Below are 17916 nucleotides of genomic sequence, written 5' to 3' on the forward strand. Positions count from 1 at the left end.
AGTAAGCCGGCATCCTTGCATAGAGGGAGGAGGGAACACCATGCAGGGGCATCAGGCATAGCGCTTCACATATCCCCTTGAGGACCTGTCCGGCTGCCATCTTACACCATCTACATTTAGAAATTAAAATTTCATGCTTTACATCCTTATTTACATGCAGCTAGGGAAAATAGGTGTTTTTAGATGATATAAGTGTTCTAATCTGAGGGATATAAGGGTATAATAATTACAAACTTTTAGGTCCCTCTGACGACTTCTAACGTTGCAGAGTCTGACCAGGATGCCGTAACAGTTGCTTACGCTTATTTCAGTACACACACAAGAAGTTGCTGCTGTTTTTAACCTTTCAAGCATTGCTTCTTTAAGGATGTGGTTTGTCTGGTTTTCATCCTCCTCAGCCTATTTTTGATACCTTATTGCACATTTGTAGCGCAATGCCTTTCACTGATGGTAAAAGACAAGCCCTGATGTTTTCAGTTAACATTACTCAACAACAGTAATTGAATTAATAACATACATGTACATTTTTTAACAATGTAAAAACTTTATTAATCTAATAATACTTAGTTTTGGATTTTAGTGTCTGGACAAATGATATGAAACAGCCACAACATTAACAGAACTCTCAACTTTTATTTTTATTCTCTTTATTTAAAGTGCACTTAATTCCAAGGTGCTGTACATATGAAAAAGTGCAAACTGAGTTTACAATGTATAACTATATAAAACAAAAGTACGGTATATAATATAAGGTAGTAAACAAGTTGTTGAAGGGCGGGATTCCCACCACAAAATATCGGTAATTAATGGGGGAACTCTCCTACTCCTCTATTGAGGTCCGATATTAACTATTAACATCAAACTTGATTATTAATAATTAATATCCACTAACGTTATCTGTGCCTTATACTATATACCAACTGAGACAAAACCGTGTGCTAATAAAAGGTATTTATTACACAAAAGTCTACAGTTAATATACTACTATTTATCCCACTAACACAGTATACAATAATGATAACAATATACAATTCCCAATTACCTATTTTCCACCCATGTTACCTAATCACTCATGCAATATCAGCCCACCCAACTATACTAACTTTCCCTATATATATATACAGATACAAGGATAGGGTTAGTACATGGTATGCAGGGCTAGTAAGTAAAGAGTTACAGGGGAAGAGAGATACTCAGCCATGTGTTATGTCCATCCAAAGAGCATGGAGTCCAAAAAAAAGGCCAGCACATGAGTGCTCTGGGGTTTTATGTCCAGCACAGGAAATGATGTATTATTCCCCGCCCACTGGCTAAGGTCTTTGTTCATGTCCAGCCATACTCGCAAAACCTGTTTTAGTACATGGCTGGACATTTTGTTGATCCTGCCCCCAACAGCAGCAAGCAGACTGAAACACATAAGGAGATGGGGGCCAATATATACATGTATACTTATCTGCAAGCATGGCTAGTATGTAGATACATATATACATGTACAACCTAGGACACTTCCCTTTACACAAGTACAATAAAAATTACTTTTAATTTCTCTGCATATTGCATCCACAAACTATTCCAGGAAAATCTGCGCTGCAAAAGTTAAGTGGCACACCTTCCCTTCCACGCTACGCCATGTACCCAGTTTCCGACCACATATGGGGTGTTGCTGCATTTAAGATTTCCAGAATAAATTTTGTGGGGGCAAGTTTCTCCTGTTAACCATTGTGAAAAAGAAAAATATGGGACTAAAGCAACATTTTCTTAGAAAATGAACATAATTTTCTATTTTCAAGACCTAATCATATAAACCTCTCTGAAGCATTTGTGGTTCACCACACCTCTAGATTAATTCCTTTATCTGTGTAGTTCATAAAACAGGGTCACTTGTGGGTTTCTGTTTTTGCACTTCAGGGTCTCTGCTAATAACTCATGGTGTTCACAATCTATTATAGTCAAATACAGTCATAGCCGAAAGTGTTGGCAACCCTGAAATTGTTCCAGAAAATTATCTCAATTACACATGTTTCATTATACATGTTTATTTGCTTTGTGTGTGTTGAAACAACACAAAAAAAAATAGAGAAAAAAGGCGAATTGGACATAATTTCACACACAGCCTCAAAAATGGACCAGACGAAATTGTTGGCACCCTCAACTTTAATATTTGGTTGCACACCCTTTGGAATAAATAACTGCAATCAGTCGCTTCCTGTAACCACCAACAAGCTTTTTACAAATATCAACTGGAATTTTGTACCGCTCTTCTTTTGCAAACTGCTCCAGGCCTGTCATATTTGAAGGGAGCCTTCTCCCAACAGTAATTTTAAGATATCTCCACAGGTGTTCAATGGGATTTAGACCCGGACTCATTGACCACTTCAGAACTCGCCAGAGCTTAGTTTCCATCCATTTCTGGGGGCTTCTTGAAATATGTTTGGGGTCATTCTCCTGCTGGAAGACCCATGACTTAAGACATAAACCCAGCTTTCTGCACTGGGCACTACATTGTGACCCAGAATTGTTTGGCAATCTTTAGATTTCATGATGCCTTACACCCAGTCAAGGCACCCAGTGCCAGAGTCTGCAGAACAACCCTAAAACCTCTTTGAACCTCCACCATATTTGACTGTAGGTACTGTGTTCTTTTCTTTGTAGACCTGCAGTTAACAGTAGAATAATGTGATTTACCAAAAAGCTTTATCTTGGTCTCATCTATCCACAATATGCTTTTCCAGAAGGATTTTTACTCACGTACATTTTGGCAAACTGCAGTCTAGCTTTTTTATGCTTCTGTGTCAGCAGTGGGGTCCTCCTGGGTCTCCTGCCATAGCGTTTCATTTCATTCAAATGTCTACGGATAGTTCGCGCTGACACTGATGCACCCTGAGCCTGCAGGACAGCTTGAATTTCTTTGGAACTTGATTGGGGTTGCTTATCCACCATCCGACTAGACTGCATTGTAACCTTTCATCATTTTTTCTCTGCCGTCCACATCCAGGGAGATTAGCTACAGTGCCATGGGTTGTAAACTACTTGATTATGTTGTGCACCGTGGACAAAGGAACATCAAGATCTCTGGAGATGGAATTGTAACCTAGAGATTGTTGATATTTTTCTACAATTTTGGATCACAAGTCCTCAGATAGTTCTCTTCTCCTCTTTCTGTTCTCCATGCTTATCAGCCACACAATGCAAAGTTTAAGTCAACTTCTCCCCTTTTTATCTGCTTTCAGGTGTATTTTTCTTATTGTCCACACCTGTTAATTGCCACAGGTGAGTTTGAACGTGCATTACATGCTGTAAGGTAGCGCTATTCATCAAGCTGAGGGCACTCGCTTCACCGGGTCAATTAAAGCACACATGCAACGTTTTTCCGGTAATTCACAATCCAGCAGTTTATTACATATCATAAACCGCTCATAACATAGTCCATCTCAGTGGCTCGCCGACATGTTACACATATAATATCCAAGAGCCTTTCCAGTGACCGATATGCCCACTTGGCTCCAGATTCAGCCTTCAGCAAGGTAACAATATCAATGTCCACATCAAGCAGCGTTTTTACCTTTGCCGGGTCTTAGCTGCTTCTCTCAGCTCTGTTCTGCCAAAGCTGTCGTTTAGGCTCACTAGCTGTAGTCTCTAGGCCACGTGCCTTCCAAGGCTACTGGTATCCCCAAACACAGGGATCCAGCCTCTGTCTTCCAGGCTTCACCAGGCCTCTCTCTCTCCTCTGTTTCAAACCACCAGGATGTATATATCCTTCTGTGCACACAGGACCTGTGATGATGTCTCAGTCATGTGATCAGTCACCTGAGGGGGAGGTAAATGGTCAGCCAGAACACACCCCCTGGACATTTTAGCAATGCAGCAAGCCGCTGCATTACAATGCTTAAAGCAAAGTTGTTTACCCACAATTTTAGAAATGTGCCAACAATTTTATCCGGTCCATTTTTGGAGTTTTGTGTGAAATTATGTACAATTTGCCTTTTTTTTTGTAAATTTTTTTGTGTTGTTCTGACGCGCCCCCTGGGCCTGTGTCGTGTGTGTGCGGGGAATACCCGGAGCTGGATCGCTGGGGGTTGTAGTCTCCGTGGCGCTGACCCGGTCCGTGCCCAGGGTGGTCTATTCAGTGGCAGTCTTATTAGTGAGATAATAGTCCGACTGCGCCACCCGTGGATTGCGGTCAATGGGGACCGCCGCTGCAAGGCAGACCGCTGAGGCCGGTGTTATGTGTGCAGCTAAGAATGGGATGACTCCCCACGGGAGGAGTACAGCCTCAGGGCAGTTAGCGTGGATGATGGGAGTGATGGTGGAGATAGTCCCAATACCAATAGTGCCGGAGGAGCAAGAAGTCACAGACAACGTGTTGCAATCCAATGTCCTTTACTCACAGTTTGTATTCTCCAGGTCACTCTCGCGAAGCAGTGACCACCCAAGCCGTGCTGCGTCCACCAGGCAAGGGACTCTGTCAACTCCCAGGTCTTTCTGGAGTATGTCTCAAAGCTCCCTTCCGTCCTTTCTCTGGCTCGTTCCCCACCAGTGACCAAGCTTATGTCCAGCTCCCGCGAGCCTTCTCTTGGGAGGGCTACGTGCCCACGTCCCTGACCCTATATGGTATGCCTTCCTAGCAAGGTGTAGCGAGGGGTCGCACCAAGGGCTGGTCACGACCTCCGGTTCTTGGCTGAAGATGATTCGCTTCCACCAATTTGTGATCCTGTACCCTGTTCTGCCAACCCGTCACCCGCAATCTCCTGGGTCCTTAGGGTTCTCTCTTCCTTCTCGTTCCTGAGCCTTTCTGTTTCACTTGTTACTTCTGTTCTGGTCTTGTTCCCTTTTCCTTTCCAGTGTTCCTTCTCCTCTCTCTCTCTCTGGCTCCGGCCTCTGTGCTAGGCCTGCCCAGGGAGCAGAGCCCATGCTGCAGCCCTGCTCCCTGCCTTCTCCACTTCTCCTCACAGACTGAACTTCTTCTTCTTTCTCTTTCAGTGCTGGTTCTGGCCTCACAGGCTGGGCCCGCCTCCGGAGCAGAGCTCCACAGAGGCCCTGCTCTGTCACTTCCTCTCTCAGACTGAACACTGATCTAAGATGGTGCCCACCTTATATACCTCCCTCTGACCATGAGCCCAGGTGACTAGCAACCAATGGGCTCCTTCCTATGCTCAGGACCCAACCCCTATCTGCTCCTTCATCACTGGGTTTTCCTCCCCCCTCCCCACTCCAGTCAGGGACAGATGCTGTCGTGCCTGCACTTCTGTCTAGTGGGAGCACCGTTGAGCTGTCCCTCGGAAATGGGGTGTGTGTGCTGTATGCAGCCTACTGAGCCTTGATCCATACTCCATCCTTACCCGGGAGTGGGATATCACACCTCTGGATGAGGTGCAATACCCCTGTAGCAGCCGAGTCCTCGGGGCGCTACAGTTCCAATGCACACAAAGGAAATTAACATGTATATAGAAAAACGTGTGATTGCAATAATTTTCTGGGAGAAATACTTCATTTTCTGGAAAAATTTCAAGGGTGTCAACACTTTTGGCCATGTCTGTATATGCTCCAAAAATCTAACAGCGCTCCTTCCTGTCTGAGCCCCATTGTGTGCCCAAAAAGTAGATTCCAACCACATATGGAATATTGTCCAGTTTGGGAGAAATTGCCTAGCAAATTGTGGGGTTCACTTTCTTCTAATTACCCCTTGTGAAACTTAAATAGTTTGGGCAGAAGAAACATTTTAGTAGAAAAAAAATAATAGCCCTTTTTTAGTTTTTCATTCCACTTTACATAAATTCCTGTGAAACACCTGAAGGGTTCACAAACTTCCTGACTGCTGTTTTGGGTATTTTGAGGGGATCACTTTTTAAAATTGTATAATTATGTAGAGTTTATAGCTATAAACAGTTCCTTAAAAAGATACATTTTGGAAATTTCCTTTGAAAATATGAAAAATTGTTGTTCCCCTGGATGTATGTGATTTGTCTGAAGGCAGGGAGAGTGAAGTGGCTGCGGTTTGTCTACAGGGATCCTGATATGTAACAAAGTCACACTATTCCTAGGAGAACCAGTTCTGACACCGCTGGAATGGCCCCAGAGGTGAGTATAAGTGTTATTATTCTACTAAGGGCATGCATACACAGTGAGAGAGGGTTGTCCGAGTAGTAGCTGTTATTCATTTAAACACCCCTGTCAGTCTTTGATGGCTGCATTTAAATTAAACACTCACTGCTGCCCGCGCATTTCGGCTCTCTTCGGTGCCCTCTGGCTTGATTGCGAGGTTCCAATGGGTTACTATTGCAGTCATGGGCCTACTGAAGGACTCTGTTGCTACCATCTTGGTACTTCTCTGAAGCTCAGCTATGTGCTGAGTTTCAAAAGAAACCTAGATTTACACTGTGTACCGTATTTTTCGGATTTTAAGACACATTTTTTCCTCCAAAATTGGTGGGAGGGGGGGAGCGGGGGAAGTGGGTCACAGGAGTCAGGAGCTGCCTGCTGCAGCTAACACTGTGCCTGCATTTTTTGAAGAAAATGAATATTCATTGCACCCCACACTCATGGTCCCACCCTCCCCTATGCACTGAAACCAGCTGTGGGAGGGACTATGGGCGTGGGGAGCTGTGAATATTAATTTTCCTTAATAGTGGATTCACTGTTAGCCGCAGCTCCTGAAGCTTCTCGGCGATCACTTGTGCCCGTTACTAAAGGGAATGAATATTCACTGCTCCCCACGTGCATGGGAGTGGAGAGCAGTTATTACCATGTATACCAGGATGGGGATGGGTGGCCATGTATACCAGGATGGGCATGGGTGGCCATGTATACCAGGATGGGGATGGGTGGCCGTGTATACCAGGATGGGGATGGGTGGCCGTGTATACCAGGATGGGGATGGGTGGCCGTGTATACCAGGATGGGGTTGGAGAGCCATGTATACCAGGATGGGGTTGGAGAGCCGTGTATACCAGGATGGGGATGGGGATGGGTAGCCATGTATACCAGGATGGGGATGGGTGGCCATGTATACCAGGATGGGGATGGGGATGGGTAGCCATGTATACCAGGATGGGGATGGGTGGCCATGTATACCAGGATGGGGATGGGTGGCCATGTATACCAAGATGGAGTTTGGGGAGCCATGTATACCAGGATGGGGAAGCCATGTATACCAGGATGGGGATGGGGTAGCCATTTATACCAGGATGGGGGAGCCATGTATACCAGGATGGGGATGGGGGGGGGGCATGTATACAAGGATGGGGTTGGAGAGCCATGTATACCAGGATGGGGATGGGTGGCCATGTATACCAGGATGGGGATGGGTGGCCATGTATACCAGGATGGGGATGGGTGGCCATGTATACCAGGATGGGGTTTGGGGAGCCATGTATACCAGGATGGGGATGGGTGGCCATGTATACCAGGATGGGGATGGGTGGCCATGTATACCAGGATGGGGATGGGGGAGCCATGTATACCAGGATGGGGTAGCTACTTATACCAGCATGGGGATGGGGGAGCCATGTATACCAGGATGGGGTAGCTATTTATACCAGCATGGGGATGGGGGAGCCATGTATACCAGGATGGGGATGGGGGGGCCATGTATACTAGGATGGGAATGGGGGTCATGTATACCAGGATGAGGATATCTGTACAGAATTGGGGGACGTTACCCCTATAACAGTGTCAGCAATAGACCCCCCTTCATTGCAGTGCATCATGGCCAAATTTTTTGCTTCAATTTTTTTTTCTATATTCCTCCTCTAAAACCTAGGTGCGTCTTATGGTCCGGTGTGTCTTATAGTCCGAAAAATACGGTAGTTCAATACTGTGGTATTGCAGTACATAGTGTAAGAGATCGGAAGATCTCAGGTTCATGTTCCTTAAGGAGAATTTAAAAATAAAGTAAAAAAGAAAAAGGTTTTTTTTTTTTTTTAAAATATAAATATTCAAATCAAGCACCTTTTCTACCACTTAAAATAAAGAAATGATGGTGTTTCCATGTTCATATAGTAATGATGATAATCTTTATTTTTCTATAGCGCTAACATATTCCCCAGCGCTTTGCATACATAATCATCGCTGTCCCCATCGGGACTCACCATCTACATTCCCTATCAGCATGTCTTTGGAGTGTGGGAGGAAACCAGAGAACCTGGAGGAAACCCACACAAACACGGGGAGAACATACAAACTCCTTGCAGATGTTGTCTTTGGTGGGATTTGAACCCAGGACCCCAGCGCTGCAAGGCTGCCGTGCTAACCACTGAGCCACCGTGCTGTGACATGATCAGTAAAACCCGTCGGGTTGTCTGTAAAAAAAAAAAGCTCTCACCCAGCTCAGTTGATGCAAAAACAAAAATGTTACAGGTTTCGGAAAATGTTGACACACACCCCAATTTAACTTTTTTTTTAAAACAAATTTCTGAATTTTTTTTTTCTCCATTTAAATAAAATAAAATCTATACAAGATTGAATATCGCCATAATCATACTGACCTGGAGTATCATGATTCAGAGTAATATTACCACAGAATGTATGCCGTAAAAACAAAACCCCCAAAAACATGGCTGAATTGAATTGTTTCCCAATTTCACCACAGTTGGAATTTTTTCCCGTTTTTCTGTTCATTGAATGGTAAAATGAATGGCGTCATTCAAAACTATAACTCATCCAGCAAAATACAAGCCGTCTTACGGCTATATGGATGGAAAAATTAAAAAAAATTATGGCGCTTGGAAGAAGGGGAGGAAAGAAGGACTGTACAAAAACGAATATTGACTGTGAAGAGAAGGGGTTAAGGGCATAAAAATTCACATTTTGAAAATTGATCATTTTTTTTTTCGATTTTTGTAAAATTTAAGATCTCAGAATAACTAAGATATGTGGGAGCATTCCAGAGGTATTACCACATGAAGTGACAGACGTCTGGCTCGAAAAACCTGGCATGGTTAGGGATGCCAACACTGGCTACAGTGGCAAGGGGTTAGAAGATCTGACATGGTAAACCTGATTCTCTGTGTTAACAGTATCAGTTTTGCCTGCTTTGCTCTTTGCTTTAGTAGCATTCATACATACTCACAGTGCTGTCATAACAGTGCTGGTCACACAGTGATTCTGCTAGTGCTGGTAATGCAGGGCTTCATTAAAGGGAATCTTTCAGCAGGTTTTTGCCATGTAATCTGAGGATAGTATTAGGTAGGTGCTTAAGCACAGATTTCAGGGATGTATCACTTATTGATCTGTGTGCTTTTTTTTTTCATACAATGATTGTTTTATCACCAGGAGATTATCACTGCCCAGACTAGCTCCCTTGTGCTAAATGGTCTGGCCACAGCCCTCCTCTGATCTAACTGTCAATATACAATGTACACAGAAAGCTGTGGTGTGGGCGGGGATAACTTTCTGAGCTCTGCTACATATAAAATCTCTCATTGTGTCACAACTAGTGTTGAGCATTCCGATGTTGAAATATCGGGTATCGACCAATATTCGCGGTATCGGAGTTCCGATACGGAGTTCCGATACTTTTAGAATATCGAATACTGGAATCGGAAGTTCCCATAATGCCTGCGGTCTGCAGTGTCTCTGAAGGACGACAAGCTGGATGGCAGCGCTCAGCTTACTGTACTTGTCATTTAGTGTTAAAGGATTTATTAAAAAAAATAATAGTGTTTTCATGCACCGTCTCTTTAAAAAAGCCGGCCGGCAATTCAGCAGCGGTACCCAACAATTTATAACAGAAAGAATAGAGCATCACACATAGATTAGATAGATAGAAACATGTCAGTCACATATATAAGAAGTACAGTGACAGTGTTGCTTACTGTACTTGTCATTTAGTGTTAAAATAAAGGATTTATTAAAAAAAAAATTGCCGTGGGGTTCCCCGTAATTTTAGGCTCTAGCGGAGGTTAAGCAGACGGCTGGGGCAGATGTTTGAAGCCTGGGAAGGGGGTAATACCCACGGAGCTTCCCAGGCTACTAATATCAGCCCCCAGCTGAATACCTAGCCTTTACTAGCTATTAAAATGGGGGACCCCCCCCCCCCCAAAAAAAAAATGACGTGGGGCCCCCCCCTATTTTAATAGCTAGCAAAGGCTAGGCAGACAGCTGGGGGCTGATATTAATAGCCCAGGAAGGGTGCCATGAATATTGGCCCCCTCCCAGGCTAGAAACACCAGCCGTCAGCCGCCCCAGAAATGGCGCATCCATTGAAATAAAGACACAATTTTTTAATGTTCTAAATTAAACCATACTTAACCATCACGCCCATTCCAGCTGAAGCCAACGATCTCCTGCAATAAAAGTAAAATAATAAAGCAACATCATTCTTACCTTTCCATGGTTCCCACGACAGCTTCAGCTCTGCTACATTCACATGACAGGCTGGATCGCAACAGAACGCTGCGATCCAGTTTGCCATGCGGCAGACACTGAGAAGCGCAGGCATGCTTGTGCTCCGTCACTGACAGCGTGGGAAAATTCTGCTGAAGCGCTGTGTGCAGGGGAATTTTCCCACGCTGTCAGTGACGTGCATGAGGTGAGCTGAGTTCATTGGACATGAGCTCACCTCATGCACGTCACTGACAGCGTGGGAAAACCCTCCTGCGCGCAGCGCTTCAGCAGGAGAATTCTCCCACGCTGTCAGTGACGTGCATGAGGTGAGCTGAGTTCATTGGACATGACCTCGGCTCCTCTTTATGCCGTCACAGCCAGACACTGGGGAGCGCAAGCATTCCTGCGCTTCTCAGTCTCTGCGGCATGGCAAGCTGGATGGCAGCTTTCGGCTGCGATCCAGCCTGTCATGTGAATGTAGCAGAGCTGGAGCCGTCGTGGGAACCATGAAAAGGTAAGGATGAGGTTGCTTTATTATTTTACTTTTATTGCAGGAGATCGTTGGCTTCAGCTGGAATGGGCGTGATGGGAAGTATGGTTTAATTTAGAATTAAAGGACTTTATTCTGGGTGTTTGTGTTTTTTTTTAACTTTGACTATGGGGTTAGTAATGGGGGTGTCTTATAGACGCCTCTCCATTACTAACCTGGGCTTGATGTCAGCTGGCATTATAAGCTGACATCAACCCCAGCCCTATTACCCCACTGCCACCGCTACAGGGCAGTGGGAAGAGCGAGGCTAAGTGCCAGAATTGGCACATCCTATGGATGCGCCATTTCTGGGGCGGCTGACGGCTGGTGTTTCTAGCCTGGGAGGGGGCCAATATTCATGGCACCCTTCCTGGGCTATTAATATCAGCCCCCAGCTGTCTGCCTAGCCTTTGCTAGCTATTAAAATAGAGGGGACCCCACGTCATTTTTTTGGGGGTCCCCCATTTTAATAGCTAGTAAAGGCTAGGTATTCAGCTGAGGGCTGATATTAGTAGCCTGGGAAGCTCCGTGGGTATTACCCCCTTCCCAGACTTCAAACATCTGCCCCAGCCGTCTGCTTAACCTCCGCTAGGGCCTAAAATTACGGGGAACCCCACGCCAATTTTTTTTTTAATAAATCCTTTATTTTAACACTAAATGACAAGTACAGTAATCAACCCTGTCACTGTACTTATTATATATGTGACTGACATGTTTCTATCCATCTAATCTATGTGTGATTCTCTATTCCTTCTATTCTAAATTGTCGGGTACTGCTTCTGAATTGCCGGCCGGCTTTTTTAAAGAGACGGTACATGATAACACTGTTTTTTTTTTTTTTTTAATAAATCCTTACACTAAATGACAAGTACAGTAAGTAACACTGTCACTGTACTTCATATATATGTGACTGACATGTTTCTATCTATCTAATCTATGTGTGATGCTTTATTCTTTCTGTTCTAAATTGTCGGGTACCGGTGTATGCCGCTACTGAATTGCCGGCCGGCTTATTTAAAGAGACGGTGCATGAAAGCACTAGTATTTTTTTAATAAATCCTTTAACACTAAATGACAAATACAGTAACCAACACTGTCACTGTACTTCATATATATGTGACTGACATGTTTCTCTCTATCTAATCTATGTGTGAAGCTCTATTCTTTCTGTTATAAATTGTCGGGTACCGGTGTATGCCGCTGCTGAATTGCCCGATTTTCATGTTTCACTGTGAGCACTGTTCCCATCGATTTGGGCAACCACCTCCCCCAATACATTCTACATTATTCTTAGTTGTTTTCCTTCATGTAGAATTAACCTACAAGGAAAGAAAGGGTTTATTTTTATTCCGATATTTGTGTCCCATTGACTTGCATTGGTTTCCGGTATCGGAATCGGCGATATCCGATACTTTTTGGGTATCGGTCCGATCCAATCCGATCCGATATCGGAAGGTATCGCTCAACACTAGTCACAACTGCTGCACCCAGTAAAGTAAGTGATAGATTGCTAGAATCAGGGTCTATTTTCCTACATTATGCTGCTCTCAGATGAGGTAGCAAAAACCTGATAACAGATTCCCTTTAATGTCAATGGCAAGGTAATATGATATAAATTCACCACACACTCTGGGCTTGGGTGATGAAAAGTTTATTAAATCTCCGTGAAAAGCAAAAATAAACAAAATCTGTGTTTGAAGGTATGCGACAAAATGACAAACGTTTTGACCCTACCAGGGTGTTTTTCATAATGCCATGGTCTGCAGGGTAGAGTTACTCATGGGAATCAGTGGGACAGAGTCCAATGCTTAGAATGTTTGAGCTGCTGATCTAGTCGCTGAGGTGGGGTGTTTTTTTGAAAGAAGCTTTATTCCATGGTTGTATACGGCGCTTCCGTGTCCCTGGGTTGGCATCTCATGAGACTCTTACCTGCAAACAATGGCGGCATGAAGTTTATTTTTGCTTTTCACATAGATTTAATAAACTTTTCATCGCCCAAGTCCAGAGTGTGCGGTGCATTTATATCATATTGATCTAGAGGTGACATACCCTGTTCCACCGGCACCTCGAACCTGACCGTGTGCACGCTAATTTTTTGTATACTAATGCCAAGGTAATGATGGCACAACCTTCACTGCATCAGAAAAAAGATGCTTATTTTTACTTATTCATTTGAAAGGCATATCTGGATCTTGATGTTGGGGGGCACCAAATGGCATTCATTGCGTGTTCTCTATAGTTTATTAGTCAGTAAATGTGTTTTTAAATTCCTTTCCCAGGCTCGAAGTAAATTGTCACAGCTTCAGGAGAGTCAACAGGAAATGAACAAAACTATTGAGCAATACAACAATGCACTAAATGGAGACCATGGAGGAAGTATGAATAACTTATCTGATGTTGAGGCCTATTCCTCAAGAGAGAGGCTGGAGCTTTCCACGGCAGCGGTAAGAAGCAGCACTGGTTCAGGACCTAAAGATCTGGTTGTGGTAACCAGCATTTCTAAATGATTTCCCCGTTGATTAATGGCTCGGTTTCTATGCTCTTGGTTTGTTGTAGGCCCAATATCTGGGGCCATGTAATGGCTGCAGTATACATAGTTTTGCCTATATTTACATTTTATTCTTAATTACATTGCTACAAGCTACAGCCCTGTGTGACTTTTTAGCGCCCAAGACTTTTCACTGTATGTGGGCATTCAGGTCATTGTTATTTGGTGACAGTGATACTAGCTATTCATGAAGTGTGCTACTTAGGGCTGCTTCAGGCATGTGTACCAGCCTATTTTTTTAAATAAAGTATTGACATTTTTCCAACAGTTTTTAAAGAGACATAAAACATAATTAAAAACCATGTTAAATAAAGAAGCAACATAGAAGGGAAGGGAGAGAGTGGAGGAAAGACAAGAACACAAAAACAATGGTATATACCAGCCTATTTACTTGTGTGGCCACTGGCCCAGGCGCTCACTCTTGTATGCTTGGCTTTTGTATTCAGCTTAGCTAGAATTCATCATACATAGCTCATCTAATCAATTCTGCATGTTGGATGGACATATACTCACCAGACAGCCATGGGCTTCAATTGACCACATGGCTATCTCACAGATCAAATCAATATAGTCTTTTATGTTATGAAGCTATGTATAAATGGGAAAATGAATTCTAATCTGGTTAGGATAGATAATGAAGCAGCACAGCTGGCTCTAATGTAGGGTAGTGTCAGTCAGGGCCGGGATTGTGCTGGAGCACTGTATACTCAGAGCAGGGACTCAACCTGCACCAGATTCATTTTCTCCCCACAGCGTTCAGCTGCGTGCAGGCGCCGGGCAGGTTAGTAACGCTATGAACCTGGAGATTAACCCCATATCTGCAGCTTAATAGCATTTTTTTTCTCTTTAAAGCTGGCACACAGATTATTAAAATAAATAAATAATAATGCCTATGAGAAATGAAGAAACTTCATAATCTACTTCCTGTTAAAATTGTGATGTTATTCAGCGGTCACATGTGGTCATGTGACTTCCAGCTCTTTACTTTCTGGCATAGTCCATTCAGGTCACAGAGTACAGAGACTTCCTGTCTGTTTTAAGCAGAACATAGCCTGTCAGTCCAGCACAGCGCTGCATACAGGAGGTAGCACTGTGTGCTGGAGCGTGATGTCATGGGGGACATGGCTAGCGATCCTTGGTATGTTGTGATTGACTGGGGACGTGTACAGGGAGGGGGGGATAGAAGCTACAGAAGCAGTGCAGGCTCCATGGAGAACATGCAATCTTATCAAGTAGTGACCAGAGGGGGTGGTGTTGGCTGTGCTAGAGACCTAGATTACATTATAAGAATTGAAGACATTGTATAACTCATTGCTCCCCTACAATATGCTGAGCCTATGTGGTCCCAGTATCCGCTCCTGCAACATTGAGTGGGAGGGACATTTCGAGGGAAAGACTGTGTGGACAGCTAGTCATCCATCTTGAGATTGTATGGGAGTCACAAGATAGCGCTTTGTAGGTGGAGTCGCGTGCACTTAGTCTGAGAGCTATGGGACAGATAACAGTTCTGGCAGAGATACCAGACTGCTTTGCCTCTTGGTAAATGTAGTGTACAGACACAGAGGGAGAGATCCGCATGTACACAATAACTAAGTTATTAAGAATTACGTTTTTGGCCATGTCCACATGTTGAGTATTTGAGTTTTTTTACCTCAGTATTTGGTAGCCATAATCAAGAGGGATTAAAAAATACAGAAGTGATGACATGTTTCTATTCTATACTTTTCCTCTGATTGTTCCACTAAATAAGTACTAAATGACTTAAATCAAAAGATATTGTTGTTAGGCCTCCATTGAACTACTCTGGTTTTTAACAAAAAACATTATAATATTTTATCTTGAATAAAGTTGATATATTTGTTAGATATTTTGTAGCACCATTTTTCTGTTGGTTTATCTCATCATATTTATGTGCATCTCTCCTACTCAGCCAGATACTTTTGGCTATAGGAATATTGGTTGGTCCTAAAAAGTAGTACGGGCAGCACTGCACATCATAGTACATCCTTTGTCTAGCAGCCATTAGATAACTATTTTATCCAATCCAATCTACTGGAACTACACAGATTACGTTCATTTTGTGATTTATTTCTAATTTGTAGTTTAAAAGTTCTAGACACTAACACAGCAACAGTTTTTTTTTTTAATGCATGTAAAAATCTATTTTTGCGCAAGTTTTATTAAGAATTTTGACCAATTGGGCTCTTATAGCCTCTATGGTACATAGTAGACTGAAGAGTGAGTTACCTGTGCTTTTGTCAGTGAGCATTTTCTGATGGTTTGTAGTCATTATCTCTCCTCTACTGACCAATATTCTAAGCATAATATAAAACAGTTGATTGTTGAACTTAAAAGGTTGTTCAGGAAAAGAGGGATGACGCTTGAAAATTGACATTAGAATGAGCTCACCTTCAGGATTCACTGTTAAATTATTCTGCAGCCAGCTATGTAGTGATACACAGACAGTGCAGAAGTCAAACTGTTAAACATGTTTAACAAAACTAATTGCAAAAATTATTTTAGCCGAAGATTCCTGCATTTAAGTAAAAAACAAAAAAATGTACTCCAAAGATATATACTTTATATCCTTTAATGCAAGTCGGTTAAAAAGGCAGTGCAAGCTAAAAGGAAAGGTTAAAGGAAAATAGGAGTTTAATTAAGTAACAGTTGTAAATCATTACATATACAGGTGCATCTCACAAAATTAGAATATCATCAAAAAGTTAATTTATTTCAGTTCTTCAATACAAAAAGTGAAACTCCTATATTATATAGAGTCATTACAAACAGAGTGATCTATTTCACGTGTTTATTTCTGTTAATGTTGATGATTATGTCTTACAGACAATGAAAACACAAGAGTCATTATCTCAGTAAAATTAGAATAATTAACAAAAAACACCTGCAAAGGCTTCCTAAGCGTTTGAAAAGGTCCCTTAGTCTGTTTCAGTAGGCTCCATAACCGTGGGGAACACTGCTGACTTGACAGATGTCCTGAAGGCAGTCATTGACACACTCCTCAAGGTCCCAGAGTACCAATTTTCATTTGGAAATCATGGTCCCAGAGTCTGGAAGAAGAGTGGAGAGGCACACAATCCAAGCTGCTTGATGTCTAGTGTGAAGTTTCCACAATCAGTGATGGTTTGGGGAGCCATGTCATCTGCTGGTGTAGGTCCACTGTGTTTTATCAAGACCAAAGTCAGCACAGCACTTCATGCTTCCCTCTGCCGACAAGCTTTATGGAGATGGAAATTTCATTCTCCAGCAGGACTTGGCACCTGTTCACACTGCCAAAAGTACCAATACCTGGTTTACAAACCACAGTATCACTGTGCTTGATTGGCCAGCAAACTCGCCTGACCTTAACCCGATAGAGAATCTATGGGGTATTGTCAAGAGGAAGATGAGAGACACCAGACCCAACAATGCAGACGAGCTGAAGGCTGCTATCAAAGCCACCTGGGCTTCCATAACACCTCAGCAGTGCCACAGGCTGATCGCCTCCATGCCACACCACATTGATGCAGTAATTGATGTAAAAGGAGCCCCGACCAAGTATTGAGTGCATTTACTGAACATACATTTCAGTAGGCCAACATTTCGGATTTTAAAAACATTTTTCAAGCTGTTGTTATAAAGTATTCTAATTTACTGAGATAATGTCTTTTGTGTTTTTATTGGCTGTAAGCCATAATCATCAACATTAACAGAAATAAACACGTGAAATAGATCACTCTGTAATGACTCTATATAATATGAGTTTCACATTTTGTATTGAAGAACTGAAATAAATTAACTTTTTGATGATATTCTAATTTTGTGAGATGCACCTATATGTGAATATGTGCTTTTTGTAATGCAATTTCATCAGTAGCTAGGCCTTCCCGTATATATAAATGATATATATTATGTATAATATATACAGCTCTGGCAAAAATTAAGAGACCACTGCAAAATTTTCAGTTTCTCTGATTTTTCTCTTTATAGGTATATTTTTGAGTAAAATGTACATTGTTGTTTTATTCTATAAACTACTGACAACATCTCTCCGAAATTCAAAGCTAAACATTTTGTATTTATTTGTAGCAAATGATAAACCGTCAAAATACTAAAAAAGAAACAGTGCTTTCAGACCTCAAATTACTCAAGCTTTATCACAGGAACAGTTCAGAAATCAGTATTTGGTGGACTAACCATGATTTTTAATCACAGCTTTCATGCATCTTGGCATGCTTTCCACCAGTCTCTCCATGCTTTCCAATAGAAAACTGTTCAGTGGTCTCTTAATTTTTGCCAGAGCTGTATATAGATATAGCATAAATCTGCATAATATATATGCTATTTTTAAAATCATCCTGATATGATGTACATCACATGCTGTGTGCACTCGTATGGAGAAGGCTCAAGTGCTGCACCTGCTCCATATACAGTGGGCTCCGGCTGTGTAACACAGCCAGTAACTGCTTGTGACTGGACCTGACAAAGTTAGGTCTGATCAATGCTGTTACCTTTCATA

The 17916-nt window shown here is 42.6% G+C and overlaps 1 protein-coding gene across 2 annotated transcripts in view; it reads left to right on the top strand.

Annotated features, from left to right (window-relative positions):
* EPS15L1 (epidermal growth factor receptor pathway substrate 15 like 1) overlaps window positions 1-17916 on the top strand; it is a 280928-nt gene that overhangs the window by 137379 nt on the left and 125633 nt on the right. For both annotated transcript variants that reach the window (XM_073660720.1, XM_073660721.1), the window contains one exon: window positions 13132-13296. In XM_073660720.1, coding sequence (XP_073516821.1) covers window positions 13132-13296 — 165 coding nt within the window. The remainder of the gene's footprint in view (window positions 1-13131; window positions 13297-17916) is intronic.

The sequence above is a fragment of the Phyllobates terribilis genome, unplaced genomic scaffold (genome assembly GCF_046119375.1).
Source record: "Phyllobates terribilis strain yellow unplaced genomic scaffold, ASM4611937v1 Scaffold_1__5_contigs__length_1240528914, whole genome shotgun sequence".
Lineage (NCBI taxonomy): Eukaryota > Metazoa > Chordata > Amphibia > Anura > Dendrobatidae > Phyllobates > Phyllobates terribilis.